The sequence below is a fragment of the Miniopterus natalensis genome, chromosome 11 (genome assembly GCF_054644295.1).
Source record: "Miniopterus natalensis isolate mMinNat1 chromosome 11, mMinNat1.hap1, whole genome shotgun sequence".
NCBI lineage: Eukaryota > Metazoa > Chordata > Mammalia > Chiroptera > Miniopteridae > Miniopterus > Miniopterus natalensis.
The window spans coordinates 74,182,563-74,203,666 of NC_142091.1; the positions used below are offsets into that span (position 1 = coordinate 74,182,563).

Genomic DNA, 21,104 nt, shown 5'->3' on the forward strand with positions numbered 1-21,104 from the left:
CAGGGAGGGTGGTCAACAGCGCTGAGCTCAGACTCAAGAAAGCCATGATTCAGGTTTCAGGAGACGTGTTCTTTGGAGTAGCACCAAGGCTGGGCACTGGACAGGCACTTGGCCAGCTCCTCCGCTTGTTCTATCTGATCCTGGCTTCGTGGAGCTGGGGTGGAAGAATTTTCCCTGAAGGAAAGCAGCCAACACCCGGTCCCACCCTTCTTGGGCAACTCTCTGCCAGGCAGGAATCTCTCTCACCAGTTTTCTTCTGGCCGCCTGAGGAACCAGCAGCCAGATCACTGGTGTGGGCTCAACCCCCACTGGGCACGCCCCTCCTTGAGCTTGCCCTAGCCCTGCAGCTGGAGTCTTGGGCTACCTTCCTTTCCGCTGGAAACACTCGTGGAAAACCCCAGAGCTTCTCCTGTCAGTGAGCCTAGGAAAGCCAGCGCCTGCCCTTAGATATTTAGTGGAGTCTAAGGCGGGGAGGGGCCGGGGTCCCCTTCCAGGTCCTGCCTGGGGCTGGCTGGGCACCTTGGAATTAGGCTTGGGGACATGCTTGGGACAGGTTGCCAGTGAAAATACAGGACGCCCAGTTTTTAATTTCAAATGACCAAATCATTTTTTATGTATAAGTTTGTCCCAAATATTGCATGGGATATACGTAATGCTTAAGGGTTTTTTTGTTTGTTTTTTTTTTTCCCGTTTTAAACTATAATTCAAATTCAACTGGCCGTCCTGCATTTTTACTTGTTAAATAAAAGTGGGGCAGCCCCCGCCGTGGTGAGGCCGCTGGGGGTCAAGAGCCGGCTGGGGTCCCGCACCAGCCTCTTCACCTTCGTCTGAGGGGGGCCGAAGCGTCCTGAAGGGGCTGAGGGCTGCGCCTCGGCCGGACCGTGGGAACTGTCTTGCGAGAGGAAGGCGGAGTCGCGGCCCGGCCTCATTCCGCTCGCCTCCAGCCTCGCTCGCGCCCGCGGGCTTTCCCCAGCCCCGCGGCGCGCCCACCTGCCCGCCCACGGGCCGCGGCGGCCCCGTGCGGCTCCCACAGCTCCCGGCAGGCCCCGGCCGCTCCGGGCCTGAGGGGCGGGGCGGCGCCGCGCCGAGTGCGCAGACGCGGCGGGCAGGTGGGCGGGGCGCGCGCGGGCGGGAAGAAACGCGGTTGTGCCGCTGGGCGTGGGCGTGGGTGTGGGCGTGGGCTCGGGCGGAGGCGGAAGGCTCCGCGAACACCCCCGCAGTGGGCGTCGCTGCGGCTCCTCGTGCGGCATGGAGGGGACGGCCACAGCCGTGTGTGAGGTGATGCTGGGACGTGAGAGAAAGCGGAGGACAGTCTGTGAGGAGATGGGCTGTGTGAGGAGACTTAGAAGTCTGGGCGGAGGGCTCTGGCGTTGCCTGAGGTGGCAGAGGAAGGTTCTGGAATATGAGTCTGTTCAAGCCAGCCTGCCGCACACGCGGCTGTGAGGCGCAGATGGGACCCCGGGCGTGGGGGCGCCTGGGCAGTGAAGCCTGGGGGTCCTCAAGGAGGCGAGTTACTCACCGGAGGGAACGGCCAAGTGCCGCCGCTCCCACGTCCCGGCTGAGAAACCCGAGGCCCGGGAAGTGGAACTGTTTGCCCAACGTTAGCAGACACCGGGTTAGAGCAGGGACGCCAGCCTCAGGGGCCCCACCCCGTGACGGGCGGGCCGGCAGCGGGCAGAGGGATGGGCAGCCCAGGGGGACCATTGGGACCAACCCGCGCAAAACGGGAGTGAGGGAGAGTCACTGCAGGCCCTCGGGCCAAACACGGTGCGGGGCAGCTCCCTGGGCCCGGGGGTGACGAAAGGCCGCACCCAGCTCTGACCACACCGCGGACCAGAGGTCGGTTCTTGCTCTGGAAGGTGGGGGCTGAACGGCCGGCACCCACTCACTACACGTGTTCATCCGTTACGGCACTTCCGCGGCCATTACCTGGTTGGAGTCTTAGCTCCTGGCCTTGTAAGGGACACTAGACGGTACCGGAGAACCGGGCGCCTCGCGGGGCTGACCTGACGGCGCTTAGCGTTCCTCCAGCCTCCCTGCCGCCCTTGTCATCATCAGTGAAAGTAGATTTTACAGGCGACAGAACCTAGGATAGAACTCAGAACGTCTGACTCACAGGCCAGACAGTGTTCAGTTCCCAACGGCTCTCTCGTTATGGAGACAGAAACCGCGGGGAAATCTTAACAGAGGGAGCGCAGTAAGTCAAGGGATGTGTGAAGGGAAGGGTTAGGCTGTCGTTCCTGCAAACCGTCTTTATAAACTCGTAGGAATGAGGGTCTTAGTTCCCAAGTTCTGTTCCTGAGATCTGCTTTTTTTTTTTTTTTTTTTTTAAAGGGGGGTAATCATTTTCCCCGTGGTACCTTAGTGTGGAAGTGAGAGTCCACTTCCATAAATAATAATGGAGTTAAATACATTTTATTTCAAATTTGTTTCATCAGGATTGAATGTTTTATCCAGACATCTTGGAGATCTATTCAACTTAAAATACTGGGTGCAGTCTTTACTGCGGGTGAACTTACTAGAAATAATGGGCAATATTTATTAAGTATTTACTGTATGTCAGGCACTGTATTAAGCATTTTTCACATTTGGCGGCAGCCATATGTGGTAGATTTGTTGTCATTTTTATAAATGAGGAAGCTGAGGTTAGAGAGAAGTAACTTTCCCAGGGTCACTTACTAGAATTGGGGCATCAGGGTTCAAAAACAGGTATGCATCTGCCTCCAGAGCCAGTGCTTTTAACTAGTATTCTGACCCTCAGAAATGTTGATTTAATGAAAGGTAAAGATGAGTCATAACTTAATGTTGGATTTTATTTGGGGGGGGGGGGGAAGAAACAGGAAAAACAAACTCCCACTTAATTTTTTCAAATTATTATTTCCAGATGAACTTTCCTTTGAATAAAGCAATTTAGTGTCTCCATTTCCCATCTTGTTGGGCATTGTGTTGAGTTTCACTGTCTCCTTTTTTGTCACTCCCCTAAGCGATTTCTTCTGTTTAGATACAATGCTTTGTTCTGAACAAATGTAAACCTGACATTTTGCAAGCAAGAGTATTTTTTTGAAATTATAACTGTATCATACAAATGTATTGCCATGATTTCTAAAGAAGATTGTGTTTTCTTTGAATTGTGCCCTTTTCAGATTTTGAGATATTTAATAATTTGTCGGAAGTGTGAAACAGCAAAGGGAGCATTGCTAGAAGGACAGCTAATGATTTCCACAGAAGCATTAAATTCTAAGCAGCAGGCAAATACTCTTCATTGTGTAACAACTAGTAAGTGGAGGAAGAAAAATGTTGATTTTCTATCGTTGTCATGATTTATGTTATAGTTTATTTTAAAATTTCAATTAGTCATAACCATTTATGTTATCACTTCAGGGTTGTTCCATACTTTAAAAACTTAAATGATTATGTAATAAGTATCTGATGATAGACTTACAAATGCGTCATACAGGAAAGGTGAGTAGAATGACTTATCACAGGAGCATTTATTTTATTGGCTTAAGGTAAAATTGGTCAGAAACAATCCCACTCTTGCTTTTGATTCCCACCTCCTCTTTCACAGCAAAATTATGTTACATTGAATTTTATCTCCTTTTTCTTTCATGTCTAGCCTTTGGTAGTTGGGAAAGAGCCAAAAAATAAAAGAAGAAAAGAAAATGATGAATACTTCATACTTTGATAACCCTAACTTAACAGTAGTTTGAAAATATGTGTATCTTCCATTTGGCTCTTATGCTTTTGTCATTTTTGCCTAAGCTTTTGAGAGAAACTGATGCACTGAGTGGCTCTGAAATTAGTTTTCTTGAACTTGTGATGTAATAACTTTTTTGTTTGTCTAGGTTTTTGGTGCGTGTGTGTGTATTTTTTTAGTATACTTTGGAATGGAGTTGTCCCATCAGCCTTAGAGGAATCACCCTGAGTCCCAGTTGAAATTGGCTAGTATATCAGGGTCTACAAGACATTTTCTCACCTGGCCTGTCTTCTCTTTGTGTACGTATCAGTAAATATCCTCAAGAGAGGTATGATGGGTTGGTTTGCTTCTACTCTACATGAACTTCACTCTGACTGAACAGAGTTTCCACCATTCACGAGAGAGAGATGGTTAGCTATGTGGCTAGGGCAATGTTGCTCTATATATAGTTGTATCAGATTGTGTATTGATTCTATTCCAGTAAACTGTTGCCAAGGTAGCAAACTTGATTTCACTCAAAGCAAAGGACTTGAGCCACAATAGCTTTTGGCAAGAAACCCAATTCCAAAGGTATGTTGAGCCTAATGGATTTCTTTAGCCTATCCAGTATAGGTGGCATTTCTCTTTACTGTCTCTGATCTTTCTGTACTTATTTTCATATTTTTTTTGGAGGGGGGTAGAAGAAAAGGTGATGTATGCTTCTCACAAAACATTCCAACATTACAGAAGTATATATTATGGAAAGTGAGACTTTCTGGTAATCTCACCCCTTGTGATAATTATTAAATAATATCCAATATGTATTCTTCTAGATTTTTTTATTCGTATAGTCATAGTCTCACCAGGTGGATAGAAAGCCAGATTGCCAGCATTCTAGGATTGAGGGGTAAGAGAGGTGTTGGGGATCTCAGCATTCAGTGCTTATATTCTCTCAATCCCTTTGTTTTAAATTTTGGTTATCAGCCCAGAGACCCATGTTCTACGTTTTTAAGGAATAATCTCTCCCTTACACACACATACCCACCAAGGTTAGGGAGAGCCAGTCCCTAGAATGCTGAATGGGGGAGGGACTCTAAAGATCTAACTACTTCCTAAATCCCCCCCCCCAGCCTATTCTTCTTATTTTAGCTCGCACCCCACCCCACCCCTACTTCTAGGGCTCTTGATATGGACATTCCTGAGTCTGTGGGGATTTTGTTGTATACTTTGGGGATTTTTTTGCCTTCTTATTTTCTGGCTTTATAATTCAATTTGTCATGTCTTCTAAATCCTTTCCCACTAGTTCTTCCACTTTTCAGTTTCTAGAATTTTCTTACAGTCATCTTTGTGTCTTATTCTCTATCCTTGTCGCTTATTCCTTTTTAAAAAATATCCCATTTCTACTGTTTTATTCAGATTTCAGGAGGGAGTAAAAGAGCTGTGTATGTTCAATCTGCCATCTTTACCTGAAAATGTGATGTGCTGTCTTTGGTCTGAAGTCTTTAATGATGAAGAACCAAGTATTACTTACCTAGGGCTGCTGTAACAAAGTACCACAAACTGGGTATCTTAAAATTAATGTATTCTCTCACAGTCACGGAGGCTAGAGGCCCAAAATCAAGGTATCAGTAGGTTTGATTTCTTCTGGAGGCTCTGAGGGAGAGCTCCATCCCGTGCCTCTCTCCTAGCTTTTTTTTAATCCTCATCTGAGGATGTTTTTTCCATTGCTTTTCAGAAAGAGTGGAAAGGAGAGAGAGAGGAAGAGAGGAGAAGGAGAGAAACATCAGTGTGAGAGAGACACTTCAATTGGTTGTTTCCTGTAAGCTCCCCCCCACCCCTGGGGGCCAGGGATCGAAGCTGCAACAGAGGTATGTGCCCTTAAGCCTGAATCAAACCTGGGACCCTTCAGTCCTCGGGCCAACGCTCTAACCACTGAGCCAAACCGGCTAGGGCTCTCCTGGCTTCTGACATGCCCTTGGTGCTTCTTGGCTTGTAGACATATCACTCCACTCTCTGTCTCTGTTTCTGTCTTTAACTGATGGTCTCCCCTGTTCTAATCTGTGTCTGTGTCTTCACATGGCCTTCTTATAAGGATACCACCAAGATTTAGGGTCATCCTAATCTGGTACGGCCTCATTTGAACTTGACCCTATTTCCTAATAAGGTCATATTCACAAGTACTGGGGCTTACTTCTTCAAAAATCTCTTTTAGCCCCACAAAATTCAACTTTACAACAAATCAGCAAATTTTATTACTGGAATGATCCATCCATGAGAAGCTGAGAGATGACTACATGGTTTCTTTCCATCAGTAATTGTTGAAGGCTTTAACAAGTATTGTTTGTTGCAGTGTTTCCCACAATGAGTATTACAGGATGTTTATGAGTTATGAGAAAGGAGTTATTTAGTCATCTAAATTTGGGGCATTCTGGTTAAAATCAGTGAGGTTTGCCTGGCCAGGTGTGGCTCAGCAGTTGAGCGTTGACCTAAGATCCAGGCGATCGGGGTTTGATTCCCGGTCAGGGCACATGTCTGGGTTGCAGGCTCGATCCCCAGTCGGGGGCGTGCAGGAGGCAGCCGATCAATGACTCTCTCATCATTGATGTTTCTATCTCTCTCTCCCTCTCCTTTCCTCTCTCTGAAATCAATAAAGATATATTTTAAAAAATAAATAAATAAAATCAACAAGGTTTTATTTTTCAATTACAGTTTACATTCAATATTATTTTGTACTAGTATCAGGTGTACAGCATAGCAGTTAGACAATCATATACTTTACAAAGTGAAAGTGGAATCTAAAGTTTCATTACTTTAGATTTTCTCAGAACCTTTAATTTGCCAGCATGGGCTGTGAATCATTCAAAATGGGCCATATGTAGCATTTCCCAAACCTATTTGACCCTGTAGCTCTTTAAAAAATTTTTGGTTTTTAAGATCATATTCTGTTCTAAAGAGGGAATTTTGGGGAATGCTGTTGCTTCAAAAATGTGTTCTACAAATTAGTCTGTACTGACATTTTTGTATTTGAAGGATAGCACTTTAGTACAAAAACAGAAGCATAGCTGAAAATTGGGGGCTGGATGGGGTGTAGGATGATTGCGTTCCTTGAGCACCAAAAGTGACCCATTGATGCACCAAAAGTGACCCATTTTCAGCAATTGTTGACATGATACTTGTTAAAACTAAGAAAAAGTGTTAGAAGAAACCATGTGACGTGCAAATGAAAAATATCATGTACACACTGCAAGGCATACAGGTTGTGTTATTTTTCTTGTTAATCTTCTAGCTCCTCACTAATCATTAGTATAGACCTGCTCCTACCTGCCATCCCTGTCCCAATCACCCACTCTCCTTTAAGTTAGGACCAGTGTATGCCCATGAGGAACACTAAGAAAAAAAAAAAGATGATTGTCTCTCATTAAATGTTACATGCTACTAGGACTCATGCCTTTGAAGTATGAACCATTTGTCCAGATCATTCAAAATCTAGAGATCTAGGGCATTGCTTATCCAGTAGAACTTTTTGTGATGATGGAAATGTTCTATGTCTGTGCTATTCAGTACAGTAGCCGTTAGTGACACTTGGCTGTTGAGCACTTGAAATATGGCTAGCTAGTGTGACTGAGGAACTGACTTTTTCATTTAATTTAGCTAAATTTAAATAGCCGCATGTGGTAAGTGGCTACTGTACTGGAGGGCATGCAGCTAGAGAGTGGCATCTCAGTCTCCAGTTCAGTGATTCTCGTCCTTTTCCTGCTTGAACAATGCAGCCTTCTTGAGGGAAGGACACATTTCCATTGGTTCCTATGGCAGTGATTCTTAGTTCTTAGCGATCGGATCACATTCCTCAGGGGCAGGAAATGTTCAGTTTGGAAAAAAGCCTCCAGGTGGTTCTCATCTTTTTTTCCTTCTTAGATGTTTGCTTCTTCCTTCACCCTCTTCCCCTGAAGAATTATGGCTCCAAATGTTCTAATGTTCAGATTTAGAACTCTAGATACAGAGAATTCTTACCTGATAGTCTACTGTTTTCTACTAAAGAGAAAATTGGTTAAAAGAAAGGCCAACACTTTTAATTGAACCTTATACTGTAATATGGGTTATTGGCATGATATACTCTGTTTACTAGCTACAGTTTGCAGTTTTCCTAAATTCCTTTCCTACCAGGAGTAGTAATATCCAAAGAGGCAGTCCTGGTGTCGAATATAGGTGAAAAGACTTTCTATTTGGTCCCGTCTCCAAGAAGTTATTCTGCCCCCAGACAGTCATGTGGCCTCATAATTTTTCTTTGATGCCTCTATTTTTACTGAACTCATTAGTACTGGTCACCTTTTTTATGTTGTCTATAAGCAGTTTTTTCAGGCTCCCATTTGATTCTTTAGATAAAATCCATTTAATTGTTTTATTTATGATATTTTCTTCTACTCTGTTGTTTTTTTACAGTTGCTTCTGCAGGAAGCATTTGTGGTGGCTTGGTCTACAAGAACTTCCTAAAAGGTAAAGAATTACCCGATTTCCATGAGACTAAAAGCCATGTAAGTAGAAGGGAATGGTTTTATTATCATTGTTAATACTAGAGAGAAGGTAAAGTTGAGTATAGTTTACGGAATAACCACCTATTTATCATGCTTATACACACATTAGACAGTTTGTTTCATGGTGACTTAATTTAATTTAATTGTTATTTAAAAGCTCAAAGCAATTGTATGCATATTTATTTAATCTTATTTTTATAGTCTTGTGATAAAGTGGAGGTGGCTTTTGTACAAAGAGGAAGTACTGCACATCAAGTGTACAATAAAAACTGAGTCTTTTAATCACATTTAGTAGCCAATTTTAGCCTGTTTTTTCTTCAGCTGTTAGGACTCTTAATACTACTAACATCTACTCAATAATGCTGTTTATTCTTACTAATTAGCAATAGAAATGACTCATTGAAGCTTACAAAGGAAATTGTCCAAAACCAAAATTTGAATTCCTTAGTTTTTTGGCTTATGCATCATTCATTATGTCTTTATTACTATTTTTATTTATTTAGCATTCCTGTAATATTATTTGCAAACTGCTTTAAATTGGTCTGTTCACAAATCTTTACATTCTTTAATTAGCTTCATCAGGAAGTCTCTGGTGGCTGATTCATTAACCATCAGATTTCCAGATGCTAAAGAATTCTGTATCTATACAAAATGAATAGTGTGCCTCTGAATTCAGTTTGTTAACTATGTTGTGTGCTTCATTGCCAAGTTGATTTCTCTCTGCCTAAAATAAGGCCTGACCTCTCTTTAGGGGATCTGTACATTCTAGAGCCATCCCACATCAGTTTTCTTTACTCTTCAATCTATTCTATTAGGCTTATATTAAGATACATTTTCTCTGGATCTGGAATACTTAGGATCAATTCCTAAACAAACAGGCTCATATTGCTGGGTGTTTTATTTATGCTGGATCAATAAACAATAACCAAGTAAACCTCCCTATGTTCCTACCTCTCTAATGGTCTGTGTTTTTTTGTTTTCTTTCTTGTCTGGTCCCTAACTAGTTATACTTTTATCCAGTAAACATTTATTGAACATCTACCTTATCACAAGGAAGTCATAGGGAGAGGTAGCTCTGAAAATAAAGTACAATTCGATAAGTACTATAATGGAGGTATGTATGTTCAAGGTGCTTATTTGGTAACTTAGAAGACATTCCCCTAGGCCCTGGCCAGGTAGCTCAGTTGGTTAGAGCACCATCTCAGTATGCCAAGGTTGTGGCTTTGATCCCTGGTCAGGACACATACAAGAACCAGCCAATGGCTCTGGTTGGGTGGTTCAGTTGTTTTGAGAGCTGTCCCATACACCAAAGGGTTGCAGGTTCAACTTCAGGTCAGGGCACATATCTGGGTTGTGGGTTCCATCCCAGGTCTGGGTGCATGCGAGAGGTGGCGGATTAATGATTCTCTCTCATCAGTGATTTTCTCTCTCTCCCTCTCCCTTCCTCTCTCTGAAATGAATAATAAAAACATAAAATAAAATGCTAGAACTTAAAAAAAGTGTTCAAGTGTTTATCCCAAGTCAGAAAATTTACGGCCTTTTTAACTTATTTATTATTCAAACACTAATAAGAATACCAGCCCTTGAAAGTAGGTGAAATAGCTTTGCTGTTGATGTACAGTTATATGGTTATGACAGTTCAGTTTTTGCTCTTTTTCTGTACTTCACCCATTTGGCATCATGGAGATTTTTTTTTTTAAGTTTAGTTTTGTTTCGTCATCTTTATTAATTTATTGGGAAAGGATATGAGGAGTGGTGCTTTTCATACGTTAGGGAGACTGACGGTTCCAGGCTTGCTCAACATTGAGTGAGAAACTCATAATGGTGAACTCTTAAATGTCTGACTTCTTCTTTAACTTTTAAATCTAAGATTCTCATATTCAAGATTAAAAAAAAAAAACTATTATAATTTTATATCTTACAAGATCGACAACTCTAAGGCTCAGTACATATCAAACACTTTTCCCCTCAGGAGCTCATTTTGTAGACATGACCTCATTTGTTCTTGGGAGGTAGATCAGTGTTATCACCATTTCTGTTTCAGAGGTGAGACCTCAGCTTCATAAATTAAGTTTAGAAGTAAGGAAGAGTTTGTGGACTCATAGGTCATTTGTTACCCTGTAAATCCACACTTAATCTTCAAGCTTTCGGTATGTTCTAAACAGTCTCTTGCTGCCAGATTTGCATAACATGTAAGATTTTATAAAGAGAAGATTAATTGAAGATCAAAAGAAGTTAAAATAAATGAATTTGTCTTCTTTTGTTTCCTTAATATTTTGTTACTCCTTTCCCTGTTTATTTATTTATTTTTATCTTTATTGTTGAAAGTATTACAGGTATCCCATTTTTTCCCCCAAGTGACCCCCTCCACCTCGCTCCCACCCCCTCCCCAGGCCTTCACCCCGTTTATTGTCTGTGTCCATGGGTTATGCATATATGCATATCACTTCTTTGGTTAATCTCTTCCCACTCTCCCCCCCTTTCTCTCTTCCCCCTGAAATATGATCATCTGTGGTATGCATCAATGTCTCTGGATCTATTTAGTTTATCAGATTCTTTTTTTCATTAGCTTCTTCTTAAAGAAGACCCTTCAGCATTTCATGTAGTACTGGTCTGGTGGTGATGAACTCCTTTAGCTTTTTCTTGTCGGAGAAACTTTTTATCTGACCTTCAATTCTAAATGATAGCTTTGCTGGGTAGGGTAATCTTGGTTGTAGTTTCTTGTTTTCATCACTTTGAATATTTCTTGCCACTCCCTTCTGGCCTGCAGCGTTTCTGTTGAGAAATCAGCTGACAGTTGTATGGGTGCTCCCTCGTAGGTAACTAACTGCTTTTCTCTTGCTGCTTTTAAGATTCTCTCTTTGTATTTAACCTTTGGCATTTTAATTATGATGTGTCTTGCTGTGGGCCTCTTTGGGTTCCTCTTCTTTGGGACCCTCTGTGCTTCCTGGACTTGTAAGTCTATTTCTTTCCCCAGGTAGGGGAAGTTTTCTGTCATTATTTTTTCAAATAGATTTTCAATTTTTGCTCTCTTTCTTCCCCTTTTGTTACCCCAAAAATTTGAATGTTGGTTCGCTTGAAGTTGTCCCAGAGGCTCCTTATACTATCTTCATATTTCTGGATTCTTTTTTCTTTTTGCTCTTCTGGTTGGGTGTTTTTTGTTTCCTCATGTTCCCAATTACTGATTTGATTTTCAGCATCCTCTACTCTACTGTTGATTCCCTGTAAAGTACTCTTCATTTCAGTTCATGTAGCCTTCATTTCTGATTAGTACTTTATTATGTCATCAGTGGTCTCACTTGTTTTCTTAATAGTCTTACTAATATCCTTGAGCATCCTTATAATCATAATTCTGAACTCTATTTCTAGTAGCTTGCTTGGTTCTATTTCATTTAGTTCCTTTTCTGGAGATTTCTTCTATTCTTTCCTTTGTGACATGTTTCTTTGCCTCCACATTTTGAATGCTTCCAGGTGTTTGTTTCTGTGTATTAGGTAGAATTGCTATGTCTCCTGGAATCTGTAGAGTGGCTTTGTGTAGTAGCTGTCCTGTAGGGTCCAGTGGCTCAGCCTCCCCAGTCACCTGAGCTGGGCCTTCTAGGTGCTCCCCTGTGTGGGCTGTGTGCACTATCTTGTAGTTGAGCCTTGGTTGCTGTTGGTGTCACTGGGAGGAATTGACCCCCGGGCCAGTCAGCTGTGAGGACCAGCTGTAACTACAGCCAAAGAGCTGCTGTGCTGGAGATACCCCTATAGAGCAGGATTTACTTCAGTGGGGCTTTGGTGTTCACCAAGTGTGCCCCTTGAGTGTGTCACTCGTGGATGAAGTAGGATTGTAATCCAGCGTGGTCAAGTCTGACCACCAGGTACACTGTCTCTGGGGCCTCCCGGTAGGTGTAAAATCAGGCTCTGCCAGTGCCTTGCCCAGGGCCACTCAGCATGAGCTACACAGCAAACCGTAGTTGGCTGCTACTTGTGCTGGGCTTGGCGTTGTCCAGAAGAGTCCAAGCTATGAGCTAATGCGGGCTGCCACTAGTGCCAGGCCTAGGGCCACTTATCAAGCCATATGGGACACACTGCTGCTTATTTGAGAATTTAGGACAGTCCTAAGCATGAGGCTCAAGAGGCCACTTGCATAGAAAAGCCACTGGAAATGGCCTGGATGAGCCTGCAGGTGGGGAGGGGCAGGGTCTTGGGGAATCGCCAGGGCGGGGCCAGAGGTGTGAGTCAGGTGCTGGAGATTTAAATATGGCTCCTGCCTGCTGGCTCTGTGGTGGGAGGGCTCTCCAAAGGAGCAATGGCCTCTGCTAGCTCTTCTGCCTGGGAGAAAGCTGCTCCTCTACCTCTCACCCCAATTTTAGGCAGGTTAATTCCTCCCCAAGTGTCCCAGGTTCCTTTCAAGCTGCTGCCCAGCACTGGGGCTCAGAGGGAGCGCATCCGAGTGAGTCCACGCGTAGGCCCTTTAAGAGGAAAGCCTGGGTCTCTTGCATCCTCCGTATCCCTCAGCAACAGTCCCCGCTGGTTTTTACAGCCGGAAGTTGTGGGGACTTCTCTTCCCGGCCCTGGAGCCCTGGGCTGGGGGTCTGATGTGGGGCTGGGACCCCTCACTCCTCTGGGAAACCACCACTGGGGAGATATCCCTCCCAGGTTTAACCCGCAGCACCGGGTGTGGGCCTGCTGCTGCATCTCCAAGATTCAGCCCTAGTCCGCCTGTGTCTCCGCCCCTCCTACTGGTCTCGGTGCTTCTTCAGTTCCCTGATTGTAGGGCTTCTGTTCAGCTAGACTTCAGGAGGTTCTGAGTGATGGTGGCTCTGTATTTTATTTGTAATTTTGATGTGGCTGTGGGAGGCAGCGGGAGCAGCTGTTACCTATGCCACTATCTTGTTCCTGGTTCCCCTGTTAAGTTTTTCAAATCATACTTCACTATTGAGAATATGTTCAATATTTGATCTGAATTTTGTTACATTTATTTCTAGTGTCTTATAGTTTTTGTTGCCATTGTGAGTGGTATTCATTTTGAATTTTGATATTTTTTCTGTAGATTCTCTTGGATCCTCTATATAGACAATCAGAACATCTTTAAACTATGACCAAATTTTTTTTTTTTCTCTGTTTTGGGCATTTTCAAGTGTAATAATTCCTGCCTTATAATGTTGTTATTTTTGCTTTCAACTGTTAATTGTATGTTGCAAGGTATATATCTTGGATTAAACTTTGCTTGTGTGGGGCAAGATACAACTCTCTTGCACCTTAATAGATTATGTAGTTCTGAGTCTCGTCCCCACTTATATGACATGGCTCTATGGCCCTCATTCTGCATCATTGATGCTGCTACTGTCATCACTTGGCTTTAACCAACCCTTAGGTAGGCAGGCAGCACATGTCTGGCCTTTGTTTTTGTTTTGGTCCGTTGCTCAGATCTCCCATGTGTGGCCTGTGTGGCTCTTGCTCTTAAACCTATGAGTGTTGCATTATTAGCCCCATGGTTTTTTCTTAGTACCCCAAATATGGTACATCTTTGGTCCTTATCATTGTGGATTCTGTCTCTTTTTTCTTCCCAAACATGAAGGAAAAATACCTCTCCATGTCTAGTCTACAAAGATTTCTCATTTCTTCTCTTACCATGACTGTATATTTATTAAAATTTTAAAATATTTGTTTTATCATTGTATGTGTTTGAATGGGAAGATAAGATTTCAACATATGCTTGGTTTATCTTGAAACAGAAGGCTTTTATTCAATTCTGTTGTCAGTTGTCTTGATTTGTGTGTGTGTATGGGGCAAAGCAGTTGAAATTGATTTCCCCCCAAATAACCCATACATTTTATTTTAAATTGTTATTAATATTGCTGGAGAATTCAAACTTATTGACAAGCCTTTTTTCTCACATATCTACATGTTTTCCCCATTCTGCTGTATTAATCCTTTAAAGAGAAGTAGGATTCAGGAACAATTTTTTCTTATTTCACAGAAAGGTAACTGAATCACAGAAAAAAAAGGGGTCACCTTAGGTCAGAAAGTTGGTAAGTGGTAAAAACTGAAGATTGACGCAAGGCATCCTGGTTCAGTGCCAAGTTCATTAAACTTCAGTGTAGCATAACCTTGCTGCCATATTATTCTGGGCTTGTGACTGAATTACATTTGAAAAACAAACTAATGGCAAGAAAAATATTACCTATTAAGATTGATAGTTAGAACTTGATCTTGGTAATATCCGTACTTTTTGAGATGGTTAAAGCTTCATTAGGTATGTAGTACGAATGCTTAGGAGAAAGTTGTGCTATTATTTTGGGATATATCTAATTGTTACTACATTTTTAAAGTTAGGTTCTTATATCATTGTCAACCTCATTTATAAGGTAGAACTTGTGGAGACTGAGATATCTATCTTTATTTATAGTTCTCTTTATTTATAGTAGTATTTATAATACTACATAGAGAGGAAATAAGGGATGGCATTTTATAAAATGGGAAATTTGTTTTTTCCTTTTGTAATATGAGTACCAGGGTACAGAAAGGAAGAAGTGTGATGCATACTTTGAGGTTCTCTTTGTTGATGATCTTGTGGAAAGATAGCTGAGTCAATACATGTAAATATACCAAGTAGTTAATTTATGAATTAAAGTAGCAAGATTTGCTTTTCTTTGTTAAAGATTACCTTAATAAAGAATATACTATATTAGGTAGATGCCTGAGAGGGTCATTCTTGAATTTTTCTGCTTTCGGTTTTAAATAAGCTCACTTACTGGATTTGTGTTTATTAAATAATGATCTGATTTATTAAAAATACAAGAATATCAGATAAAGGTATTGGCTCTAAAGATTTCTGGCATTGGATATGACCTTGTGGAAATCAACTGAAAATACAAATGATTTAGCAAATGTGAAAAATTGAAAACATGAGATTAAATGTCTTAACCCCATAATGTAATTCTAAATGTTCAAGCAATTTGCTGATGCATAGCTATTTCCAGTCATACTTTAAATTTTGCAGATAATCTTTTCATCAGGGAAAAGCCTTCTTGGCTCTTAAGTTTAATAAACAATTCCAGAAATTCTGGTGCTGATCCAAACTGCTTGTTCTATTTTGTCGCCATTTCTTCTCACACAGAAATGCAATCAATACTGCCCAGATTCTCTGCAAAGCTGAGTTGGACTTCAGAGGAAGTCAGCTATTCTCAGGACATACCAAGGGTAACACCTTTCCAGATGACTTTTGAGGCAGGTTTTGTTGTGGTTCTATAAATTGTTGTTTTGGTTCTTATTTTTGTACAAATCTAATAACAGGAAAGAAAAGCCTAGGTACATCACAGTTCCAAGTTGAAATGAAATAAGGCATCAGTTCCCAAACTTCCCTGCACACATTTCAAATCACCTGGGACCTTCCAAAATATTGATATTTGTGCCCATCTCCAAAAGGTACGGATTTAATTGGTCTAGGATGCTGGGTTAGTCTGCTTGTGCTGCCATAAAAAACACACAAAAACACCACAGATTAGGTGACTTAAACAACAGAAATTTATTTTCTTATACTTCTGGAGGTTAGAAGTCCAAGATCAAAGTGTCTTGTCACTGTCTCATAACATGGGCTTTCCTCTGTACATAGCTGGAGAGAACTGTAGGGTATCTCTTTCTCTTCTTATGAGGACAACAGCTCTATCAAATTAGAGCCTTGCCCTTATGACCTCATTTATGCTTAATTACATCTTTAAGGGCCTATATCCAAATACAGTCATAGTCACATAGAGGGCTAGGCTTCAACATACGAATTTGGGGGAACCCAATTCAGTTTATAACAGGTATGGCCTGGGCTTTGGAATACTTTAAAAATTCCAGTGATTCCTAATGTGCAGGTAAGTTTGAGAACCACTGAAACAAGCCATTATTTAAATTTGGATCTCCTGAAAAAGAAAATAAAAATGGATCCGCAGAGTAGATCCTATTTGGGTACATTTTTATTAGGTTGGTTTAAAGATTTTTATTGATTTATTTGTAGCCCAGATTTATGACTGACAAATTGCGTTCTCCCTTCCCTTTAGCAGTTCTCTCATCTTCTATCTTTCCTTCCTTTGAGTTGGTAGAGACATAAAGAATTAGAGTACCTTAAACATTCTCCTAAGAAAGCACTTGAAAGGCCTTTCTACCTGTTCGAACAATTATAGGCTCCTTCTAAAAGGAATGGATATGGTATCAGGACAACAGATATCCCTGGCTGTGCCTTATCTTCTTTAGGGGAACTGAAGGGTAAACAATCTGGAGCAATTAATGGTCAGTCAGCTTTGACACTATTAATGTCAAATAGCAATAAAAAAGCTGATGCCAGTGAACCAAGGAAAGCAGTTCTAGAAAAGGAGACCACATGTTTCAGCCAGTCTGAACAAACAATGATAATTCTTATACCTAACATTTATATATTAGTTAAGCCTCCTCATAACTCTATCAAGTGGATAGGACAAGGATTATCACCCTGTTTTCAGATAAGAAAACTGAGATTCACAGAATTTGACTGACTTTCTGAAGGTCCTACAAAAGTTAAGTGACAGAATTTGAACCAGTCTTACTCATTGATCAGTGCTGTTTCAGTATTTATTCATTCATTCAAAAACCTGTTTTTGTTCAAGTGGCCTCACTGTGCTAGGTATTGAAGGTACAGAGTTCCAAAACATGTTAATTAATCCCAAGGAACTTGGAATCTAAAGGGAAAGATATACAAACAAATAATTACAATACAGTATAATATGTATCATGATAGAGATAAGTACTGAATGCTGTGATAGCATAGAGGAAGGGTACATAACTCAGTGGGAAGGGGTCAAGATCTAGGTCTTGATGAGGCTGAAAAACAGGTTTCCTAGGTATAAAGGGTTCAGAGAGTTGAAAGAATAGGAAGTTGTCATCAGAGTGATAAAGTGTCTCTTGTGTGTGTGTGTGTTTTTTTACCCCATTATTGCAAAAGGAGTGCTTCCCTCAGGAAAATCAAAGTGAGCTTTTAGAGCACAGATAATTTGACTTAATCAAGGTAGCCACTATAACATCTTGGTGTAAAGCTTTTCATATAAGAGTGGGACATTTCAGTTTAAGGTTTCCAGAATAGTACAGTTCCAAGCTATGGCTATGGAAATAGGTGGCTGGAAATGAGTATAGGTCAAGATCATCAGAGTTGAAGAGGCCAGGGAATTGTGAGACTAAGTTGTTGCTTAGACTGGTCAACTACTTGGATCTGGAAGTCAGCCAAGATGATAGCAGGACTTGGAGTGCAGAGAAAAACTGTGAGCTTAGTGTGCTCAGTAGTCAGCTGGTGCTGGATGAAGCGAGTTTGTAGAAGAGTAGTGTAGCCCCAGAGGAACAAGGATTTCCTGAAAGCATTTGTCCTATTATGTTTCATTGTCTTTGGTATTGGGCAGCTATTTAAAAGGTATTTGAATGAAGACAGCGAGAGGAGAAAAAGAGGAGATTGTGAAAGATTTCATTATATATACCTCAGTTGGGGAGAAGGGTCAAATAGCAAAGTTGGTGGCAGACATCCATGAAAAAGCTATAATAAGTGACCCACTACTTTGGGCATGTGAGGAGAGCTAATCTCAGAGAAGACTGAGGAAAGCGTCATTTAAGAGAGATGCAGGGTTTTTTGGTTATGCTGAGTCAGTCCTGCATCTTGGGTTCCATTAAGCTGGGTAACATGCCCCTGAAAAAACAGTTTGATTTTACAAGGTCTTCTTGACATCTTTATCCATGTTTATATTTATATTTTACCATGACACTAAAGGATAAAGTGGGTAGGGATGTACATATACACATACAAACATACCTATATATTTGTACCTATAGATCTCTGTATTTATCTGTCAACTGTTTATCTATTTAAAGAGACAGACAGAGGCGTGGATTGACTTTCTCCTAGAAAGTCATATAGGGCCCATGACTGCATAAATTTGTGTTTCAAAATATAAACCAGCTCCCATATTCTATCATATAATTAGATTGTATTTAAAGGTGAAGGCTGAAACATATAATTCAATAGTGGTTTCTGCTGCCCAGGGCTGGCAGCATCTATTTTTTCCTAACAGCACGTAAGTAAATTCACTCCTTTTGTAGCTATGTCAGGCTGGGGTAGTGGGTTTCTAACACCCAATTATAAAAGGCCATAAAAGACTTTGCAGTCAGTCAGAGTGTACTGTCTGTCTGGCCATCTGTCTGTCTCTCTCTCCCTCTCAGTAATTTATGAGTAGATCTTAAAAGAAGCTATTTGCTTTGTATTAACTGCCCTATGCTGACCTGACATTAGGTCTCTTTGTCTTCTCAGTCTAGATTAAGTGCCAATCCTTCCTGTATTTCTTTAGCATCTCTTTGTACATCTAAATCACATAACTTTTTACATTGTCATAAAAATTATTTATTTGTATTTCTCTTCTATTTAACTGTGAACTTTTCAAATTGAGATTGCTTTATTTATCTCTGTCGGCCCAGGTACATAATAACCCACATTAAGTGTTTTATGAGTGAATAAATACATATATTCAGTAGTCATGCATAAGCAGTGCCTGTCAGGATCCATAAAAAATGATAGATTATGTAATATCTGATTCAGATATGCATAGAATATGAACATTCTTTGGAGAGGCAGAATTGCATAGTGGAATGTGGGGTTTGGAGTTAGATCTAGGTTTAAATCCCAGTGTTGTCAATTAACTAGCTATGTGTGACTTTGGACAAATTAGCTTTTTTAGTCTCATTATCCTCATCAATAAAATGGGGGTATTTCCTGCTTGCATATAAATTGCTTGTCATGTAGCAGGTATTCATTAAATGGTAGCTCTCATCATTATTAATTGTAGTTCCTCTCTGGTAGCTGCTCAAGGAATTTTCATGTATTTGGTTGCCTTGCTGCTAGATATAATTAGCCCTTTCTGTAATACACCCTGTAATCACCAAGGTTACAGAAATTTGAAACTGTTCCAAGAAGTTGTTTTGGAAGTGTTAAGTACAGAAAATGCTTTCTAAGAGACCATTGATTTTCTACTGTTGTTTGAACATTTTATAATAAAAAAAATTTTTTTTTAATCTTTATTGATTTCAGAGAGAGGAAGGGAGAGGGGGAGAGAGAAACATCAATGATGAGAGACAGTCATTGATCAGCTGCCTCCTGCACTCGCCCTACTGGGGACTGAGCCCAAAACCCAGGCATGTGCCCTGACCAGGAATTGAACCTTGATTTCCTGGATCATAGGTTGATGCTCAACTGCTGAGCCGCACCGGCTGGGCTATAATAAAAAATTTTTAATGAAGGATGTGACTATGACGTATGTTGCAGTTACCATTTAATTACCACTATTTATGTGTATAAATAATCCTAGATTTGTTCCAGAACTTTCTAATAATTCTGATCCATTTTTCTAATATTTTTGTATTTTTTCTAATTATCCCCAACCTATCATACAGTTCTTGATCTCTTTTTCAGTGTATTTATAAAAGGTATTGCAATTTATTCTTTATTAGATATTTGCATACTTCTCTTTATTGTATTACGAGATTTTGAGATGGGACTTTTTTTTTTTCTTTTCTTTTCTTTTTAAATATATCTTTATTGATTTCAGAGAGAGGAAAGGAGAGGAAGAGAGAGAGATAGAAACATCAATGATGAGAGGGTCATTGATCGAGCCCGCAACCCGGGCATGTGCCCTGACCAGGAATTGAACCCCGATCACCTGGATCCTAGGTCAACGCTCAACCGCTGAGCCACACCCGGCCGGGTGGGACCTTTTTTTTCTTTAACGTGTACCCAGTAGATGGCTCTGTATTCTCCGAGCCACCAATAAGAACTTACTGATTCTGACTCTATTTCTTCTTCTCATTCTCCTGGACTTGTTTTTCTAGGATACTCTTTCTAACTTTGGTTTTAGGGACATTATATTAAATATAGTGAGTTAGTATGGGGAAGTGGTTAATATAAAGCTTTGGAGCCAGATTAGGTACTACTCTTGGGAAAGTTTTTAACCTCTTTGAGACTCACTTTTTTCATCCAGAAAATATGGGTTATAGGTACCTAATAGGGTTTTATGAGGAGTAAATGAGGTCATATAAGTAAGATACTTTAGCACTATTCCTGGAATAGAAAAGCCTTCATTGGATGGTAAATCTTATTATAATTGTAAGGATGTGTCAGAATATATTAGAAAGAGCACGGACAATTGGTTTTAGATAGACTGAGGGTCAAATTCTGGCTCTATCACTGAACAGCTTAGTGACCTTAGGCAAGTTGCTTAATTTCTCTGAGTCTCAGTTTGTTTTTGTTTTAAATCTACAAAGAAGGGATAAATAATACCTGCCTCCAGGATTGTTGGGAGGTAATGTATATGTAGCACCTGCATAATGCTTGCCACATAGTAGGCATTCAACAAGTGGTGTCTGTTGTTACCATGTATAACATATATTTTCAGATTATTATTTGATCCTTTAAAAAGTTCTATGAGGTGAAAAGGATTTTATCCCTCTTCTGTAGATTAGGAAATAAGGCCCAGAACAGTTAACTGATTTTTTATTCTTGTTACTTAAGGAATTTTTACAGAGTTAATACCACAACATAGGTGTTCTGGCTTTTGAACTTTTTGCTTTACAGCTTTTCCTTAAAAATAAATGTTTGGAAGAATGAACTTACATTCAAAAATAGGTTTCTTTTAGTGTCTTCTCTTTTGACTTCACTTAATACAGGTTGGTCCCACATTAGGATGGTAGAGTTAAGATAGAGTTACTCTTCTTAGCTCCAGTCTGAATTACTTTTAAATTTGTTCTAAAAGGTGGTTTTGATATTATGAGTTTTACTCTGATCATTGTTCATGTGTCTCCTGAAGGTCCATGAAATAAGTACTTTAACCTGAGAAGTGATGGCTATTAGATTCCCTTTC

The 21,104-nt window shown here is 40.7% G+C and overlaps 1 protein-coding gene across 1 annotated transcript in view; it reads left to right on the forward strand.

Annotated features, from left to right (window-relative positions):
• Positions 1-3,263: 3,263 nt before the first annotated feature.
• Positions 3,264-21,104, forward strand: part of TOP6BL (TOP6B like initiator of meiotic double strand breaks) — a 39,898-nt gene continuing 22,057 nt past the window's right edge. The window contains exons 1-3 of the mRNA XM_087822020.1: positions 3,264-3,276; positions 8,117-8,170; positions 15,314-15,423. Of these exons, the coding sequence (XP_087678146.1) occupies positions 15,316-15,423 (108 nt within the window). The 5' untranslated portion in view covers positions 3,264-3,276; positions 8,117-8,170; positions 15,314-15,315. The remainder of the gene's footprint in view (positions 3,277-8,116; positions 8,171-15,313; positions 15,424-21,104) is intronic.